This window comes from Hydra viridissima, unplaced genomic scaffold (assembly GCF_058129835.1).
Source record: "Hydra viridissima isolate aposymbiotic clone 2 unplaced genomic scaffold, HvirCarnegie_v1 scaffold_7, whole genome shotgun sequence".
In the NCBI taxonomy this organism is placed as follows: Eukaryota; Metazoa; Cnidaria; class Hydrozoa; order Anthoathecata; family Hydridae; genus Hydra; species Hydra viridissima.
Genome location: NW_028324306.1, coordinates 1,809,274 through 1,830,126, shown reverse-complemented (window position 1 = coordinate 1,830,126; position 20,853 = coordinate 1,809,274). Strand labels below are relative to the sequence as shown.

General features: G+C 29.6%; 4 protein-coding genes and 1 long non-coding RNA gene across 6 annotated transcripts; 2 read left to right on the top strand and 3 right to left on the bottom strand.

The window, feature by feature from the left end:
• Positions 1–6,946: 6,946 nt before the first annotated feature.
• On the bottom strand, positions 6,947–7,792 carry LOC149885561 (uncharacterized). The gene is made up of 2 exons (XR_016454486.1): positions 7,615–7,792; positions 6,947–7,177 (listed from the first exon to the last, which is right to left on the bottom strand). It is a non-coding gene; the product is annotated as an uncharacterized LOC149885561 (long non-coding RNA).
• A 784-nt stretch (positions 7,793–8,576) lies between these two features.
• On the top strand, positions 8,577–10,261 carry LOC145184489 (actin, non-muscle 6.2). The gene is made up of 2 exons (XM_080060178.2): positions 8,577–9,000; positions 9,142–10,261. Exons 1-2 carry the CDS (start codon positions 8,746–8,748, stop codon positions 10,015–10,017), a joined length of 1,131 nt encoding a protein of 376 aa, XP_079916304.1. The 5' UTR covers positions 8,577–8,745; the 3' UTR covers positions 10,018–10,261.
• Positions 10,262–11,888: 1,627 nt separating this feature from the next.
• LOC145184181 (pre-mRNA splicing regulator USH1G-like) lies at positions 11,889–13,495 on the top strand. Its single transcript, XM_080059797.2, has 2 exons — positions 11,889–12,239; positions 12,321–13,495. Exons 1-2 carry the CDS (start codon positions 12,070–12,072, stop codon positions 13,372–13,374), a joined length of 1,224 nt encoding a protein of 407 aa, XP_079915923.2. The 5' UTR covers positions 11,889–12,069; the 3' UTR covers positions 13,375–13,495.
• LOC145184182 (FAD-linked sulfhydryl oxidase ALR-like) lies at positions 12,064–14,670 on the bottom strand. Its single transcript, XM_090093992.1, has 3 exons — positions 14,481–14,670; positions 14,080–14,303; positions 12,064–13,825 (listed from the first exon to the last, which is right to left on the bottom strand). Exons 1-3 carry the CDS (start codon positions 14,625–14,627, stop codon positions 13,663–13,665), a joined length of 534 nt encoding a protein of 177 aa, XP_089950118.1. The 5' UTR covers positions 14,628–14,670; the 3' UTR covers positions 12,064–13,662.
• A 182-nt stretch (positions 14,671–14,852) lies between these two features.
• Positions 14,853–20,842, bottom strand: LOC145184193 (DNA-directed RNA polymerase III subunit RPC8-like). 2 transcript variants are annotated; one of them, XM_090093990.1, is made up of 6 exons: positions 20,624–20,842; positions 18,318–18,414; positions 18,052–18,138; positions 15,769–15,832; positions 15,425–15,626; positions 14,853–15,163 (listed from the first exon to the last, which is right to left on the bottom strand). In XM_090093990.1, exons 1-6 carry the CDS (start codon positions 20,732–20,734, stop codon positions 15,116–15,118), a joined length of 609 nt encoding a protein of 202 aa, XP_089950116.1. In that variant the 5' UTR covers positions 20,735–20,842; the 3' UTR covers positions 14,853–15,115. The 2 variants fall into 2 exon arrangements, with proteins under 2 accessions (XP_089950116.1, XP_089950117.1); XM_090093991.1 differs by lacking the exons at positions 14,853–15,163; positions 15,425–15,626; positions 15,769–15,832 and adding an exon at positions 15,846–17,968.
• Between the last annotated feature and the right edge of the window lie 11 nt (positions 20,843–20,853).

Here is a 20,853-nt window from a genome sequence, read left to right as displayed (position 1 = left end):
ATATATATATATATATATATATATTTCCAGTTTTTAAAAACAGAAAATATTATTTTTAGAAACTTAACTGTCTTTAAAATTTTAAAAGAAGTACATAAATTAACAAAATATCTGTTAAGTTACAATTAATCAAGTGTGTAAATATGTATGTTGAAAATGTGTCTCGTATATATTTTAAATTTCTAGAGTTATCATAAATTTATGTTTGGTTCAGCAAAACATCGTCGCACGAGGAGCACGGAATTTTTCTGGTATGATTGAAATAGCGATTGAAGTAGCGGCTTAGTCAGGTCAGTGAAGTGCACGAGACCTAACAAAGTCCTATGCTTTAAGAAAGTTCTAATTTAAGCAATGAAAAATTTCGTATATACAAAATAAATATTTAGGGAAAGTAACTTATTTGCTTTAACTAGATATTTAGTTAATTAAAATAATTAAATTTTTTCTCCAAATATTTATTTTATATATACGAAATTTGTCACTTTTTTTAATTAGGACTTTCTAGATTTAGGTTACAACGTGGAACCCATGCCAAAAGTATCTACGTGTAAAATTTCACACATCAAATTTTAGAATCATTTTGATCTCTAATTACAAATCTTGATACTCAAAGTAGTATTTAAGTCGCTATATACAAATACGAAATCCCGTCCGTAACAAATACAAATCATATCTGCAAAACAAGATTTGGTAATGTAAATTCAGCAAACCTTTTTATGTTTTTTCTTTTTTAAATTTAAACGCGGATACAGTCCCGAGGGATCAGGGTTTCTTTGCCTGTAAAAAGCCGTAGTTTTAAACGTTGTATATGAAATACGGATACAAAGTAGCTTTAGAATATGATTCTATTATATAAACTTTCAGTCCTCTCATTAAATCCAAAAAAACCAACATTTTGATGGAAAAAAGCAACTTCTTTAAACATTAAATTTTTTTTATTTTTAAACCTTTTTTATGAGTTTAAAGGAGCTTTATTTCATTGGTCTCTCTATTCTTAAGGATGTTTCATAGCCATACCATACCTTTTGATAGCAAAGACAGAAAGTTACTGCATAAATGTAAAAATGTAAGACTCAAGCATAAGTGAATATATGGCTAATATATGTTTACATAAAATGATACCACTGGCAAGAGGAGAGCACTCTTGGTTTTTGATTAAATGCCCCTTATTTAGTACACTTTTTCATTACTAGGCCCCGACACTTCTTAATTACTACAATAAAATTTCTCTACTTTAAGTAACAATTTTTTAAGTAAAAACCTTGTAGATGCATTTTTTATTTCAGATGCTTCTTGCTCAAAACCCATGATGTTTTATAAAAATTATATATTCAATTTATGCATAATAGATAATCATTAGTCTGATGACGATCCTCAGAAGATGATTTTATTGCAGCTGTTATGCTTATTTGTTCAAAGAGATCGTTTGCTTTGTTGGTATTCCCAATGTCGTGTGAAATGGAATCTTGGAAGCTTGGAATAGATATTTTTATAAAAAATAATCTGTTGGCCAAATTATTTTCAGGTACTTTAACTATTCTGTTTCTGTATCTCTACAACTTTCTCCCCTTTTACCTCTTGTCTACATATAGAATACTACACAAAATATTTATTTGTAAAATCAGCAATAAGAAAATTGATAATATAAAGTACGTTAAATTAAATCACTTATAAATTTAAGGGTTAAAAAAAAGAGTGTTTAATATTCATTTTTAAGGGTTTTCAATTGAACTTCAGACAAAAATCTTTATCTGGTTTATTGCTTATTTTTAAATCAACTTGGTTTTCAGAGTTTTACATATATTATCGATTTAGCAAATTGCGTTTTTATATATATCGCGTTAGGAGCAACAAAAAAACAGTGGTAAGTAAACGACTAATTACTTTTTGAATTGAATGAACATAATGAAGTATTAAAGAGTGTGAGTATAATTTAGGAATAAGTTGAAACGCTTTTTATTATAATTGCAATATATTAACACAGTCAGGAGTTAATATAGTGCAATTATATTAATCTATCACAAAATAAATTAACTGGGGGGGGGGGTTATATAGCACATCTAGAAGTATTATTTTATCAAGAGGGGGGAGGGGGTTAACTTATTTCATAACACCGACCGCATAAACCTATATTACTTCCGAATTATAAAAAATGTTGCGAGTTGTAATCAAATCAAACGCAGTGTTATCCTAATAACGTTTGATAAAAACTCTTGCAATACGCTACTTTTGATATTTAGAGCGTAACACATTGGTATAATACTGGTAAGAATAAAAAAAATCGCACAATATGAAACACGGAAGATTTTGAGATGTCAATTCAAATTGAATTTGTCCTAAAAAAAATCACGGAGAATTCTACTTGATACAAATTTTCTTATCTAGAACTGCCTTCTTATAGCAGATGAAACCAGTACTAGTCATAACTGCTTCCATTTAATTCATATTTAAAAGGTTTTTAGTGATTTTGATTGGATTTCAATGTCTAAAGCTCATTAATGCAAAGATTCAACTGTAGGCTGGGTGAATAAAAAAGACCAATTGCTCACAAGCAATTGCTCTGAGTAAAAGTAAAAGCTTAAAGCAAATGCTCACTGCAATAGCAATCGCTCAAAAATGTGTGAATAAAGCTTTGCTTATGCTCACAAGCAATTGCTTTTGTGTCGGATTAAAAGCGATATGCTGTTGCCGATGTAAATAGCTTTTTAAACTTTTCATGTTTACAAATGGCTACTTCAAACCAGATTTCAATTGAATCAAGTGAAAATAATATAGCTAGCCAAAGTTTTAACAAATGTGAAGATGAAATTTTTATAAACATACTATGCGAATTGCCAACCCTTCTACAAAAAGCCAACTTCCAAGCGTTAAAATAAAGAAAAACAAAGCATTTTTTAGAATCCAAGACCAAATGTTCCAAGCAACAGGAACAAAGATTGATATAAAAACTTTGGCGAAAAAAATTCCCAACATGAAAACAAGGTTGAAAAAAAAGTCTGATATCCATTGAACTGGAAACAAGCCTATAAAGATTTCAATAACTGAAGCAAAACTTGCTGATCTTTTGGATACACAAAAGAATCTTACCTTCACACAAATTGATGGTAAAGATAACTTTATGTATATACTTATGTACATATTATTATATTATTATATATACACACACACATTTATATATATATATATATATATATATATATATATATATATATATATATATATATATATATATATATATATATATATATATATATATATATATATATGTATAAATGTTCAAATAGGCAAAATACTTAACATTTCTGAATATTGGGTTAGAAAAACTATCAAAACCTGGGAACTTACCAAGGACGTCTCCGACATACCGCGTACTGGAAGACCATCCAAACTCAGCAACCGTGACAAAAATGGTATATTCAGAATGAGCAGAGAAAACCCCAGACTCAGCTACAAAAAGCTAGCACAAATTTTCAATGAGTCAAAAAATAATCCAAAAGTTAGCAGAGAGCTCGTGAGACGAACATTGTCGGACAAAGGTATTGGAACGTACATAGCTGCTAAAAAACCTATTCTTTCAATCACGGATAAACGTAAACGACGAGTGTGGTCCAAAGAAAGGCTGGACTGGTCTGTAGAACAGTGGGCAAAAGTTATTTGGAGTGATGAAACTAACTTTCAAGTTGTAAACCGCAAGGGAAGAATCTATGTCAAAAGATTTGCAACTGAGAATTATTCAGACAGGTTTTTGCAACATCGTCGACAAGGCGGTGGAGGTTCGGTTGGCATCTGGGGATGTTTTTCTCACAAAGGTATAGGCTTCTGTGAGCTGTATGAAGGCCGAATTAATCAATACACCTACAAGAACACATTGGAAACGTGTTTAGTTCCATCAATCAGACACTTGTATGGCAGAAGCAAGCAATTCATCTTTCAACAAGACGGGGCTTCAGCTCATACAGCACACTCAATCAAAGAATATTTTTTGAAAAAAAAGTTCAATGTGATGCCCTGGTGCCCTAGATCACCAGATCTCAACCCAATCGAAAGTATTTGGTCTTGGATCGACAATCAACTGACATACCATGAAATTCAATCAACTCAGCATTTAAAGCAACTTTTGAATGAGTACTGGCTGAATGTAGCTCGCGTGATGTGCATGAAATTAGTTGAATCAATGCATAAACGAGTTTATCTTTGCTATAAAAACAAAGGAGGACACTTCAAATATTAATTTCGCCTTTTTTTTCATTTTTTGTTCGAATGTTGCAATTGTTTTAAACTTTTGTGCTTCTTATTTTTCCTACAAGATTTTTTGTAATAGCTTTTTTCTAACTAAATATTAAAATTTTTATAACATGTTCATATTCATTTTAAAGCTAATTACTTTTTCTTTAATAAATAAAAAAAATTAAGTCGATATCATTTTACAGTTTTTCTTTATTAAACAAAAACCAAACATACTTGATAAAAATTCTGCAATCGTTTAAACTTTCGTGAATAGCTGTATATATATATATATATATATATATATATATATATATATATATATATATATATATATATATATATATATATATACACATGAATAGTCAAAAAATAGTAAAATATAGTTGTAAAATAATAAAATCAATGTCCAATTATCAAAAAAAAAAAAAAAAAGCAACTAATATCGGTGGTCGTAAAATTAGAAGCAATTGCTCGCCGTTTTTTTAGTTGTAGCTTTTTTATTCACGCGCTTTTCTCATATGTGAGCAATCGCTAAACATTTAAGCAAAAGCTCATGAGTAAAAGATTTCGCGAAAAAAAAGCAATTGCTCTAAATTTTTATTCACGTAAAGTTGAGCAATTACTCCAAAAACGCTGAGTAAAAGCTCTTTTTTATTCACCAGGGCATTTGTCTATATACTGTATAATGTGAATTCAAAAGTTTTATCTAAGTAGACAAGTACCATCGCTTCGAGATCGGCCAACTAAATCCGAATGAGAAACTATTTAAAATTATGAATAAATGCCGGAAGATTAAGGTAGATGATCATTTTGCGTTGCACTTGCTGATTTTTGTGATGACATTTTTATCACAACAGGCAGTTTCAGGATGCAGAAAAAGTTTCTACGGAAGTTTACCTTTCGCCGTTGGTTATTTCAAAAAGATGTTTGTTTAGTGTTTAGCGCAGCATGTCGCATGGAGTTGAGTAAAATACATGGCTGTGGTTAAATAGCGGATGTTTTAGTGTTCTTTACAGAATCTAAAATTTAATTAGCTAACGCTTTAGTAAACGACGACCTATTGTAACACTGATTTACCTATGGGGAATTCATATTAAAAATTTTTAATATAAAACATCAACCACTCAGTCTTAATCCATAAGCAACTGGATAATCTATGGCATCATTGAATTATCATGTTTCAGTTGACTTCCCTACGAAAATCTAATCTTAGCTATTTTATACTTGAACAATGTTATGAATATTTTTTAAATGAGTAATTTGCTGATCTTTTAAAGTATTTATGAATTAAAAAGTTCTTGTTTTGTTATTCAAATTTTCTTTTACGAACGTAATCATGTCAGATGAAATGGTTTTAAATGAAAATTCTTCTATCGTGATTTCTTCGTTATTTCCTATTTAGATAAATTTCATTCTCGTTTTTAAATATTCTTAATAGAGTTGTTCCATTTTAATGATGCTTCATTAACTCCGAAACCAATTTGTATTCTTTACCTTTTTTTAAAGATTTTGTGGCGAAACTCTTTTTTAAAGTCACATCAAATCAGATTACGTCACTAGGGAATAAAACCGTAGCACAGTCGCAACTGTTTTTTTTACTCAACAAATTGTCGTTGTTAAATTTTTTTTTTCTTTTTAAGCCAGTGTAAAGTTGTTCATAAACATAGTTCTAGAAAATATTTTCTGGTAATATATGGAGCCTCAGGAAAGAAAAAAGTTTCCTCCCCCCCTCTCCCCGAATAGTTCTACGGTTTGGACTGATCTTATTTGACAAATCGTTTGAATCCTTTTCCGATAAAAGTTTGTGTTTTAATATAAAAATTTTTATGTTGAACTCTCTAAAGTATGAAAGGTTCATTCAACGAAAAAGTGCAACCTTCTTTAACTTCTAAGGTTTATGAAAATTAGCATATATTAGCATATATTAGCATATATACTTAACTTTCTAAACAACTGCTTTAGATACCGGGTAACTCAATGAATTCTAAAATGCACACGAGGAAAATTTATTTAAGGAGAAAAAACCAATGCTCAAAAATATGCTTTATAAATATCTATAAATATTTAGTATCTTTCTGTCTGTATTTTTTCATAAATAGGGAGTTAGTTTAGGTGGCTTGGCTTATAAAAAGAACAGCCTTAACTACAATTAAACGACCATAATCTATTTTTCTGCTATTTAACTATGTATCATCTTCAGTTAACTGTAGTTATTTTTAAGGATTATCTTGGAGTTATTTTTTGCATCACTAAAAATAATTTTTTTGATTCGCGGTTGTTTTTCCGATCGCAGGTTTTGTTTGTTTAAAAGCAACAGCGCTTGTAACGCAAATAAGTTGGGTTTTGAAACTAACGTTTAAGATAACAATTTACATTAAGGCGTCGTACAAAGGTAGCCCCTTTTTTTCGTGGCTTTTTAATGGCTTCTATTTTTTATGAACAACTTAAAATAATTTCTTTTGAGTCATAAGTTTTATCATATCTTTTTTTAATAAATGGTTCTGTTTATTGTATTCTGTGGTTTTATTTAAAATTTATTTGACGCTTTCTTTGATTAGTTTCTTTGATTGGTACTTTAATTTCAAGACTATAGCATTTTTGTTTTAAAATGAAAACAGAAAAAACGCAAAATTTTGCGGTGCAGAGTAGAGAAAAACATACTGTAAAACTTTAATTTTGCTTTGGCTACGGCTATAAATTCGAAGAAAATAATCACAAATGGCTGATGATAGCTATATAATTAACATTTATCAATAACTATTGCTCTTTCAGGTAACCTTCGTAAATTCTCCTCGAAACCAAATCGTAACCAATTCGTTTCCAACCTCTTCTCTTCGTAACTAACTGGTCGTTAAATTCGGTTTTCTTCAATGTTATTTAAGTTAGAAATTTACACCAATGAGTTGGTTACACGAGTGAGTTGGTTACACGAGTGAGTTAGCCTGAAACGCTGTAAAAACCTCAACAACAGTCTTATTAAGCCTCAGTTGAAAAATGTAAGAAAAAACTTACTGAACAACGATAATAATATTTGGATCGATGCGATGAGTTTTGAGAAGATATTAAAAATAAAAATCTTATATTGTTTTTAAGAAAAGTTTAGAAAAGAAAAAAACAAAACAAAACAAAACAAAACAAACAAAATAATAATAATAAAAAAAAAAGCAAAAAAAACAAAAAAAAAAAAAAAAACAAACAAACAAAAAAACACGAGTTTTTTTAGTAAAGATTTTAGTTTGATGTGTCCTTTTTTTCATATAAGCAGAAAAAGTTTTTATTTTGGCTCACTTAAATTCAAATATTTCGAATAAGATTCGAGTTGTAACGCAAATGGTTTAGAATTTCATTAAACATAAGGTTATAAGAAAAAAATACTTTGATATTTACTATATGCGATGAAATAGACTTTTGAATAACATTCCATACGAGTTACGTAAGCTGCAATCGTTCACACACTTTTAGTCAGATTTGAATCATACGTATCGATTAAAACACCTAATTAATCTAACGGGTGAGCAGACAGCTATTGCAGATAGGACAAGGAGATTTTTTAAAAAATATTTGCTGGTAATATGGTGTAAAAGATTTTCATATCGTGGACAGTTATTGAAAGACAGCCAATAGCAGGGGTTGAATTAACTAAGAAAAAAGACTGGTTTCTATAACTAAATTCCACCCTACATGTTTTTTTCTTCTAAGCTTATTTTACAATATCAATAAAATACTTTATTTTTAAAAATATCCAATAGTTTTTAGCAGTATGTTTCAACAAATTGCAAATATTAAATTGAAAGTAATGAAAAAAGTTTGTGAAAATTTTTTTTAAAATTACCTATTGAAATTTTTTTTTTTATTCGGGATTTAGCACTCCTTGGATTGTCTCCTCCATTTAACTAAAATAGAAATATTTGTACAAACATCTATTAAGATAGTTCATAAAAGTACTTCAACAATATTTTTTGTAAACTTGTCGTAAAATGTAACAAAGTAATTTGAAAAAAAAGTAAGGTTTTATGCATTTATTTTAAACCACCTCTGAAATCATAGAAACCATCCCATTTTTTGAAATAGGAGGCTTAATGTTTATGCCTGAACAGTTGAGGCAAAGTTGAAAAGTGTACGGGGGAAGTTCTTTATAATGCATGCTTGTTTTATCTAAAATAAACAAACAAAATAAAAATTAAAAAAGTTTTTTATACAATTTACTAAATATAGTATAAAATTTTTATCTAATATGTTATTTTTTAAAGTTTATAATTTAAAAAAGAAGTTCGTTTTTGAACTATTTATTCCGTTTTATTTTTCAATACAGTAATTCATTTTTTGTTGTCTTTCAAAAGATTGAATTCAAATGAACAATGAAATTGCGCATGTTTATACATTTTATCCTTTTATGGTAAAGAAAACCGTTCTCGTGAACGAAGATAAAAGCGCAGCCAATATTCAACCGCCCTCACTCAGAAGCTGCAACTTGTAGACGTTTGGAAGTTAATTTTCTTATCAAGAAATAATTAAAAAATGGCAGATGATGATGTTGCCGCTCTCGTAGTAGACAATGGATCTGGTATGTGCAAAGCTGGATTTGCAGGTGATGATGCTCCTCGAGCTGTCTTCCCCTCAATTGTTGGACGTCCTCGTCATCAGGGAGTAATGGTTGGTATGGGACAAAAAGACTCATACGTTGGTGATGAAGCCCAGAGCAAACGTGGTATCCTAACCTTGAAATATCCCATTGAGCACGGTATCGTTACTAACTGGGATGATATGGAGAAAGTGAGTGCTTCCTCATTAATTTGTATAATAGAACTTAAAAGCAAATTTAAAATTATTTTTAAATTTTTTCGAATATTTAAAAATGGGTGTGGTCAATCGCTCTAAGTTTTAAAATTTTAATACTCTTGTCTTGTACTCTAGATCTGGCATCACACTTTTTACAATGAACTCCGTGTTGCCCCTGAAGAACATCCAGTTCTTTTGACTGAAGCTCCATTGAACCCCAAAGCCAATCGTGAAAAAATGACCCAGATTATGTTTGAAACCTTCAACTCACCAGCTATGTATGTTGCCATCCAAGCCGTCTTATCTCTGTATGCTTCTGGTCGTACTACTGGTATTGTACTTGACTCTGGTGATGGTGTCTCTCACACTGTCCCAATCTATGAAGGTTATGCACTTCCTCATGCCATCATTCGTTTGGATTTGGCTGGACGTGACTTGACTGACTATTTGATGAAAATCTTAACTGAACGTGGTTATTCATTCACCACCACTGCAGAGCGTGAAATTGTCCGTGATATCAAGGAAAAACTATGCTATGTTGCTTTGGACTTTGAGCAAGAAATGGGTACTGCTGCATCAAGCTCTTCATTGGAGAAATCTTATGAATTACCTGATGGTCAAGTAATTACCATTGGTAATGAAAGATTCCGATGCCCTGAAACCCTCTTCCAACCATCCTTCATTGGTATGGAGTCTGCTGGTATCCATGAAACCACATACAACTCAATCATGAAGTGTGATGTTGATATCCGTAAAGACTTGTATGCTAACACTGTCTTATCAGGTGGTACGACCATGTTCCCTGGTATTGCTGATCGTATGCAAAAAGAAATTTCTGCCCTTGCACCACCAACAATGAAAATTAAAATCATTGCTCCCCCAGAGAGGAAATATTCAGTATGGATTGGAGGATCAATCTTGGCTTCACTCTCTACCTTCCAGCAGATGTGGATCTCAAAACAAGAATATGATGAATCAGGTCCATCAATTGTCCACCGAAAATGCTTTTAAATGGAAACAATTAGAAATAATTCTACTGTGTTGCCTGTTTTATAGTGTTGAGTATAATGGACTGACTTTGCCATCACCTGTCATTGAAGTGATTTTCACAATTATTTTTCTATAAATATCTTGTGAATTGTGTTGCTTATTGTTCCAACAAACTTAGTACATTATTTTTGTGTAAAATTTAACATAAAAATGTAGAATAAGAATGTAATGGGATTATAATGCAATACAAAATCTTGTAACAAAATTTGTCTTGTCTTCAAATCTCCTTTTACACATGTTTCTAAAACATTTTTTTTTTTTTTTAATTTATTAATAAAAGATGGGTAAACGATGTTTTCTGCTTTAAAGATGGTTCAATACTCTGCTGTAAATTACAAAATGAAATATTTTCTAAGTGTGATTCTGAGCTTTAAAAAATGTAAAGAAGTAGATCACGTGCGGAGGAATTCGGCAAAGCTTGTTATTAATTCTTAGAAAGTTGGGAGCCCATGATCCTGACTTAAAGAATTATCTAATAACTCAAGCATTTTCTAACTTGCCCCTGTTAACAGTTGGAGAGCTTTTCTTGACAACTAAGGCTAAACTGAATTAAGCCTCTAATACTTCTACAGAAGGCTGTACTTAGAAAAGTAGAATTAACTGATTCTAAAGAAAATAACACGCGGCTACTTCTAACTGTTACGTTCTATGAGGAAAGGACTTCGATTCTCAAACTAATAACATTTTGTTAACTTCTTTTTAATTTTATTGAACGAGTCCTTGTTAAATGAATCTAATGATAAATGAATGAACTAAGCGAAACTAGAGAGCTGTGTTATTTTTACCTTCTACTCAAGGAACGCGTTACTAATATGACGCTTTTTATTGACTTCAACGTAAAACTTGACAGTTATACGATGCGACGATTTATTTTGTTCAGCGTATGGATTTAGGCTCAGGGTTGTTACGAAAGTGAAATTACGTTCCGCACATATTTTAACGATTATATAAAGCTAGCTAACTTTTCTCTATACACTTTTTCAATTATTCCATTTTAATCTTAGCAAAGTAGATATTCTATACTTTTACTAGATTTGCCAGAAATTTTAACAGAAATGCATAAAATACAAAGTATTCGAAATAAGAAATGTCAAAAATTATGGAATTTTACAAAACTAGACATGGAAAAACACACAAACACAGTCTCATCTGCGTTTTTCTTTTTTCTGTTCTCTCATAAGAAATTTTATTGTATTTATAATGACAAACTAAAATATTGAAAGTATTTTAACTAGTTTAACAACAGTTTGCTTGTCTTTGTAAATTTGGCAAAAATTCCCTTTAAATTTTTTTTTTAAAGTTTTACAATGAAATATTTTATTTTGTAAAATGTCTATTTAATGATGATGATAATAATAATAGTTATAATAGTAATGATGGTAATAATAATATAATATTAATTAATAACAATTTTAAAAGATGTTTTCAAAACGACGTTTTTGAAGACCTGCTAAATAAAACCTTTTGGTGCGTTTTTTTTTTTTTTTTTTTATCGAAATTTTTTTATTTTTCAAGTTACTGAGTTTGTCCGTCTTGTTGAACAGAGTTATTAAACGCTGAAAAATTCAAGTCTACTTTGTTGATCAACACTCTTCGCAGCTTCTTCATTGGCTGAAGCCTCACAAATACCACCGTACCTCTGCGAAGAAGTTTTAATTGATGGTACATCAATCGATTCCCTTCCAAGTGCGCAACAATACTTTATTTTTTATTTGCTTTCAATGATTAAGACGTATTTCGTTGCATAATTAAAAATTATTACGACGCATTTAGTTGTTCATAACTGCTGCATAATTAAAAAAAAAAGCTTTGAATTGATGAATTTTTCATTATTAAGAGTTGCAAACTTACTTTGTCACGAAATATTTATTCATAACAGAGAATAGAAAACCAATAGCACACGCAATGAAATTTTTGTTATTATTCAAACAAGGATTTTTTTTTTTTATAAATTCATTTCTTCCTTAGACTTACACCAATATCAGCAATAAAATTGCTTTTATGAAAATTTAGATGGTGACTTCAGAAAAATATTGGAAAGCAGCCAAAGAAGGAGACATAAAAACACTGAATGAATGCCCTAGAAACGAAACCAACATACAAGATGAAGATGGGATGACTCCTGTCCACTGGGCTGCTTTTTTTGGAAACATTGAGGGATTACGCATACTTATCGGAAAAGGGTAAGTAGTAATAAAAAAAAAAAATAATAAAAAACAAAATTTCACGCAAATACTACTACTGTAACTAAGGTCTTTCTATAGGGGTAACCCAGACATTCCAAATAACGACGGATGCACCGCTCTCCATTTATCTGCTGCAGCTGGTCAGTTGCATTGTTTAGTTTTTTTAACAAACTCTGGCGGTAACGTTTATTCTGTTAATGACAACGGTGAAACACCCATACAAATAGCAACTAATAAAGGAAGAGTAGCTTGTGTCCGCCATCTCGACACTATAATAACACACCAGATTGCTCAAGACCGAAGCGTAGTGGAAAAAATGCAAACAAAGGCAAATCAAGATGCTGAGAGGAGAATTAGAAAGAAATTAAAACAATCTAAAAAACTTGAAAAGCGATATGCGAGAACTAGAGAAGTAAATAAAAAACGAAAAATTTCTTCAACTAGTTTTTTATCACGTAGTATCAGCGACAGAGACAGCGCTAAAAGGTTTGAAGCGAATTTTAATGGAGGTAAATACGGCTTTTTATCGCCACTTTTAACGAAACACGAAAGTAGAAAATTGGAATCTAAGTCAGAAAGTGATGCATTGTTCGATGATAGATTTGAGAACGAAATTGTTATGAGCGACGATACAATAACCACCGATCTTACTGGTGGAAGTGTTCGCTCTTCAGAATTCGCAGACGTTTTATACGCTCACACACCATCTTTTCCTACTCCAAATATAGCTGCTTCAATAAATTCGCTACACTCCTTCACCGACAATTTTATACAAAGTGGCCACCTATATCGAAATTTGTTTCCAGACGACGAAATTAACGAGTCAAGTTTAGCGAACCAAAGCGCCCAAGGAAAGTTAATCCAAAACGTTAGTAGTACAGATAGCACCTCTGAAAACGAGGAACTTTTTATGGGAACACTTTATACATTCCTGCATGTGCTTAACTTAGACGAGTTACGCGATATATTTTTACGTGAAAAAATTGACCTTCGCGCTTGTTTACTATGCGAAGATAGCGATTTACAAGAAATAGGTTTACCGCTAGGACAAAGAAAAATTATTTTAAATGCCATCAAAAAGCGGAAGAAAAAAAATATATCAGCAAAATCTCTAGATGATTCAGCTGTTTAATTGACGTAATCTCACATCTCACAGAGTTTGTTATAATTTTAAAAGTTTGAACTTTGATTAAGAAACAAATTTTGTACTTACAACAAAAACTTCATTTAAAAACTTTTTAAAACTTTCAGCATTTTTTCGTTATCTTTGAGTAAATATATGATACTGCTACTACCCCCCCCCCCAAAAAAAAAAAAAGTTTCATTACCATATTAGCAATTACAAAAGTACGTTTAATAACCACGTGTTATAGTTTCAAAACGCAATAATTTAGCATCGATATGTAAAAAAAAAAAAAAATCAATCGCAGCTACCATCTTTCCATCCCTCTTTCCAACGTTCTAAAACTTTGCTGCAATCAAAAATTGGTTTACCCTTTCGCTGGTTAACTTCGTTGTGTAATTCACAGAACCATTGTGAGAGAGTAATATTACTTCGTGTATCGGGTATGTCAGTTTTTAGTCTAAAATTAATTAAAAAATAAAATTAATATTAAGGTTTTAACTTCAAAACAAAAAAACAAACTTTTTTTACAATTCGAAATCTCTTTTTTTTTTCTAAATATGCAAGCCAATCTCCATAATGACGTTCATGATGTTTTTAGAGGCATTTAAATTTTATCCTCAATTTCAACAAATCTGTATTTTGTATACCTGGCTGAAGAGAAAAACCTTTAGAAAAAAACGATACTTCAATACAAATAAGCAATTTAATTACCGTTCTTGTAGATGCTTAGCGCACCACGTGCATGGGTAAAACTTTGAGAAAATTTGAATGAAATTATGCATTTCGCTTTGCTGGTCGGAGGTTGGTTTTTCTGGATAATATGCAGCCATTGTATGCAAGAAACCCCAAGTAGAACGCCCAAGTTCGTTACTATCTAAAGGGCAATCTATTCTCTTCTCCTCAACATTTTTATCTGGTTCTTTTTCGGCGTTTTTCTATTAAACATATATAAATAATTATTTATAAATAAAATGATTGATAATAATTTTATCTAAATTTAAATATAAATTAATTTTTGCCATGTGAAAATGTGAGTTAGAACTATTTTTATAAACCATATCTAGATTGCAGATTAAAAAAAAAATTTAAATCAACATTATATAAAAACATACTGGCGTTCCAGTCATTCTCTTGGTCCAATTTTTAAATTCTGTACATGCCCGACAAGGTTTTGTTGGATTAGTTTCTGGTTTGATGAAGAATGCTTTTTCAAGACTATCAATTTTTTTATTCTGTTGGGCTATCTGGTGCTCATTCATGTGTTATTTGTTATCTTGGTAATAAATTTGCATGTTTTATTTAAAGATTATACATATAATGTATAACATATGCATTTATGAGTATATATACAAACAATGTATATGCATATATAAATATATATGAATTTATGAGTGTAAGCAAATATATGCATGCATTTGTTATATTAGATATTATTTAAGCAGTTTTTTATATTGAGAAAATAGCAATAAAATATAAAAATATAAAAATTAAAATGTTTAGTTATACAAATATAATATAACATTTTTTCGTTTTTATTACTAAAACACAGAGAAATTAGAAAAGCTAAATTTATGAAGTCCATATATCAAATAATTTAATGTATGGAAATAACTTTCATTATGTATGCTCCAAAGTTTTTAGAGAGTTATCATAAGGAGTAATGTTTCTAAAGCATTCCAAAGAAACACTTTAAGAGGCTTCTTGAACTTAAACTGTTCCATTGTGATAAATGAAAAAGGTCTTGACTTCATGTCCACCATGACAGCAAACCTAAACCAGATTCGCTAATTGAGGCCTGAAAAAAAAAAAATTTTTTTTTACAAATATAACTAGCTTAAAACAATCCAGATATCTTTAGTCGAATAGTTCATAAACTGGAAAGGATTTCTTGAGAAAAACATTTTAAGATAAATTGTGAGAAATTTTAAAAAGTAGGACTACAACTATTGTAAGCTGAAGCTGGTATTAAAAACCTTTGGATCACAACTGTTGGGAACTGAAACTGGTGTAAAAACCAGGACTTTAGGGTGCTCAAAGACCCCAGATGTTAACTCACAGTAATTGTGTAGGGTGCCTTTTTGAGTTCCAAAGATTTAGCTTCACCATCCAATGTTGGAGGTGCTGGTCCTTCAGGTGTAAGATCCACAAACTCCTCATCAATAACTCGGATACGAATTTCTTCATTTATATCCATGAAAAGATCATGTGAACCATCCTCTGTTTCATACTGCCATACCCAAAGTTGTTCTGCATCTACACTAAACTTTGTCAATGAAAACATAATTTTAATTCATAAGATGTGCTTATCTTTTTATTTACTAAATTCTTTATTTATCCTAAAACCTCATTTATAAATACCAAATTAAATTAGTAACGTAAAAAAAGGACAAAAAAAGATACAATTTTGACTTTTGCTGCAAATATTCATATGGAATGAAGATATCATCAAAGAATCCTAAAGATACTAAAAGAAAAAAATAGAAAATAAAAATAGTTTATATTTTAGCCAATTTCAGGTTTTAACTAAAAAACAATGATGCCTTTAGAATAATTATATTTTTAATATTCGCAATCATTTATTGCTAATTAATAGATAGCTCTGCAATAAGATCATTCAAAAATAAACTAAAAAGAAGAAGAAAAAAAAAAACAAACTAAAAAGACTAAATAGGTTTGATTTTGAAAAATTTTTCACTCTTGTTCCATAAACTGTTTGTGGGAGTCTTGACAGTTAACTAATGCAGGATTTTGGGAAAAAAAGAAAAAGCTAAAATAACTTACAAACTATGTTCTAAATTGGCTCCATTGGTACATTAAGTTACCCATTCCTGACTCTTTCTTTACAAGGATTTTCGAAGAGAGAAATGTTCGGTCTTTTCTCTTGTGAGCATGTAATATGCTTGATGAGCTAGCACATTAATTTGAAAGCCCTTTGCAAGCAATCATCAAGACAGATAGTTTTATGTTTGAAAGCAATATTTCAATTTTTTGGTTCTGTTTCCATTGAATTGGAAAGTCATAAGATCATTATACGAATCTATGGCCAGCCTTATTTTCACCAGTGCTGTTTGTTAATGCGGTAATAGTCCATCCACTGCATTTTAAGATGTTTAACAATATTTCAAAACCCTTTGCAGTGCATTTTAAAATATGGTTAGAAAGTAGAAAAAAACTTTCTTTTTTCTACTTTCTAACCATATTTTAAAATTCTTTTTTTTTGTTATTGTTGTGATAGCAAACTAAATCCATCAAGTATCCAATGAGCAATTAGTTTAAGAAATATAAAGTTGTCATCAGAAAATCTAGGCATAATGGTAACACATTGTTACAGCATCCAATTATAAACTATTGATTTTCAGGTCTTAATTCTTGCTAACATCTCCTATGAAGTACTAAATTTCTCTTTGATTTTTCAATAAAAAACGTGTGAGCTTTTTCTCCTAAGCTTTTTTTTTTAAAGCTTTAAAGCTTTTATTTTGGTGGCATTTTAACTTATGTTACTTTTTTGTAAATTTTTCTTAAAATAATTTTTTTTTTAGATTAAATTCTGCCAAAGAGGCAAGTTTTGCTTTTTTTTTCTTTTTTCTTTTTTTCTTCTTCTTCTTTTATTTTGTCTTTTATTACTATATATGAGTATTTATTAAAAAAAAAAAAAAGATTCCCTCTTCTTTAAAGGTTTATATGGATTTTCCTTACACATATATACATATAGAACAGTTTAGAGGTAACTTTTAATTCTTGAAAAAACTCTACTCTGCAAAGCCTTGTGATTGGAATTTAAATGTTTTTGATATAAAAAAAGCCTTTGATAAACTCTTAAACTTGTTCTTATAAGAAATAAATCCTCATCAAAAAAATTTTTAACACAGAAGCAGATGGGGCTTAGATGGTGCATGATCTGATAAGTATGACAAATACAATATACTAAACTACTTATATTGCCATCAAGGAGAACAACTAATTAAGGAGCACAGGGTACTTTTCAAACAAACATTTTAATGGATGTGTTACAGTTGATATAAATATAAATTCGCATTTGATCTCCAGCATAAAATGTTGTATGCAACCCATTTTCCCTTTACCAGTAAGAGATTTTCTGAAGAAAGAGGGCATGTGTCTATTGTGGAAAAAAAATTCCTTCACCATACAAACTACATATTTTTCAGATTTTCATTTCTACCATTTTTATTTCTGTTATTCTAAAGTGATGATTAAGAAAATTTAATACCTCCATATCACTCTCTCAAAAACTTTATTTTAAAAGACATGTAAGCTGTCACTGCTCTGAAAAGAGTGATGGAAGCTTGTTAGCTTCAAACATGTAAAAACTTGACAAATAAGTCATAACTGCTAGTAAGCCATTACAATTAATTTTCAATAACAGATACTATTAAGACTAACTCAATATTTATTTCTTATTGCTATTCTTATTTCATTTTTATTAGTATATTTTATTTACTAAGCATACACACTCAGGGACAGGAGATTCAGACCCTTATTTGCTATGTTAATTTTTGGGAAGTTTGTACCTAACATTGGCTCAAAGGGCCCTTCCCTGTAGGCTCCAGCACTCAAAATGTTTTATGGGCAATTTGGTGATCTAAAATAATTACACATAAAAGTACACCTCACAATTCTTAGCTAAAATATGTTTTTGATTGAATAGATCAATAAAAGACATACCTTGAACACCTTCTCGTGTACATGATTTTACCTTTGCAACCAAAACTTCATCAATAAATGGTCGAAATACAATAAAGCGGAATGTCACTAAATTTAAATATTTTGAATTAAAAAACTCATTCCTCATCTCAGGTAAGAACGAACTAAATACCACTTAAGATTTATGATGCACCATTATAAGTTTTTTAAAAAAGTTTTTTGTCTTCCTACATTTGTAAAATATTTCTAGATAAGTTTTTGATTTAACTTATTCACCCTACTCTCACCTGGAGTATGCGACGATCCATCTCCTGGTAAAATGTAGGAATCACCTATATGAATGATATCAAATAGAACAATGCACAATCCAACATTGTGAACAACCTGAAAGTAAAAAACTGAAAACTGCCAACCGAGTAAGTCCAAAACTGATTGTTGGAAATGGATAAAATGGCTGCACTATTTTAGTTGATTTTAATTTGAAATATTTAAAATAAATTAAAATAGTGCAGGAATTATCTAGAGAAACAAAAATAACACAGCAAATTAGGGTATATTCTTTGAATTAAAAATTATAAAGTAAACTTAAAGTTATACGATGAACTTGAAATCAAAAAAAGTTAACTAGAAAATTTAATGTGTTTTAAATTTAAAAACGTTATAACATTAATGTGTTTTAATTTAAAATTCTAGTGTATTTTGCATAATATCACCACACAGCTATTCCAACAGACTATTTATGACAAAAAAACTTGTACTTTAATTTTTAATAATAATTTGTTTTTTTTTTTAAATCTGGTTAATCTATACTAATTTGAGATGTGAATCAAAATACTTAGTTATATATTTGACAATATGTAAATGTTAACAATTTAAATACTTAGTTACATATTTGGTAATATATAAATATTAACAATTTAAATTGAAATTTCAATGGGTATATTAAAAACAATTTTAATCTTAAGAGAAAAAAAAAAAAAAAAAAAAAAAAAAAAATAATATGAAACAGGAATTAGTAGTACAGATTGGTTTTACATGAAAATTCAATTTCAAAATAATGTAACAATTTTCTTAGGTTTTCTGATGTCCCATACAAAAAGAAGAGTATTTTAAGATGCCAATAAGATAAAATTTTGAAATATTTTCCTATAGTTCTGTATGCAACAAACTCTGTAATACAAAAGAATAACAAAGTATTTCTTTTTTAAAATTTTTTATAAATATAATCTGAGTTTTATAAAAATAAACCCAAGAAATATAGTAAATTACAAAAATTAACAATGAAAAAAAAAAAATTTAAAATACTAAAACTAAAATATAATAGGAAACAACAATTTTAAACAGTTTGATAAAAATTTAGTTCTTTGGTTTAAAGTTTGCTCAGTTGTTTTCAATGCTTTGGTGCTCAAACTCACTGGTGGTATAATGTCTTCCTGTTGAAATTCTAGGAATATCAATCATTAACAATAAGTTTGTTGATGGAACCCAACTCACATCATCTCTTGAAGGCCAATAATATGACCTTGAGGGATAATATGGATGCATGAATCTTACTTGAAAGTTTTTATTTTCAACATTAATTTCCTCAACTAGTCTGATCCATGGATTTGTAACACTCCGAAACTCATATTCAACAGGCATTATATAGTAATCTCATTTATTTGGAAATTAAAAACAAATGAATATTCCAATAGTTCAGAAACAACTTTAGTTACAATCTTTGTGAAATTGTGATAACTGCAAGTGCATGGCAAAGTTTTTGCAGTTGTATTTTTGATCCATTTCACTTCAGATGATCATGTTTGATTCCTTAGACACGCAGTAAAAACTAATTCCTATGATTTCAGTTTGACAAAAACCAAACATTGCAGATACTATAAGTATACGGTTGTTTGTTGTTCTATGAACTTCATCCCATACTACATCTATATCATGCAGTAAGTCATCAGAGATGAAACATTGAATATGTTATTGCATTTATTGGTTACTTTGTAATAAACTGTTGTATCTAATGTTGCTTGAATTTTGTTCCAGTTAAAACTTTGTATTTTTCTTGTACAACAAACTCCATATTTTCACAGAGGACAATGACCTCAGTACTACTTTACTCATTTTTTAATATTATCAAAGAAATAGTTTACTACTGTACTACTTACTTACTGTATGCATACCTGATGGCATATACGATAATTGTCCACAAAAACGGCCCCTTTTTTAAAGTTGTTGCCATTTGACATCAAAATTAAATATGCAAATATTTCATAAAATACCGAAATTATTTGAAATAATTAAATTTCTGATTAATTATAAAACTAGGTTATAAGTATCAATAAATTAAATATATCCCTTTTTAACAGTTCCCACTTTCAAAGGGCAATGTTGCCAAATGGCAACAAATCATAAAAAACTATCAATGGTTAAAAACCCACATTGTATTTATAGAGTATATTGCCATTTGGCCTTATTGGGGTGAAAGGGTTAAAAAGCAAGAAAAGCTGATTATAACTTTTGTAACTTAAAATTATTTGGCTTTCAAAATAGCTAAACAAAAAAAAAAAAAAAAAAAAAAACTAAGGCAAAAACAAACACTTACCTTATTAGCAAATTTCTTATTAAGACCAAATTCTAAAGAGCTTTTAAAGTCATGTCCAAAGTTGTAAGGTTTTATTTGGATGACATCTTTCATTTCAGTCAGCAAAAACATATTCACTAAACTAACTGTTTTTGTAAAATTCTTCAACAAGACTTATTTTAATAAAACAAAAATAAATAACTAATAAAAAAAAGTCTCTAAAAAACTCAACCTTTTTTGATTGTTTTGAA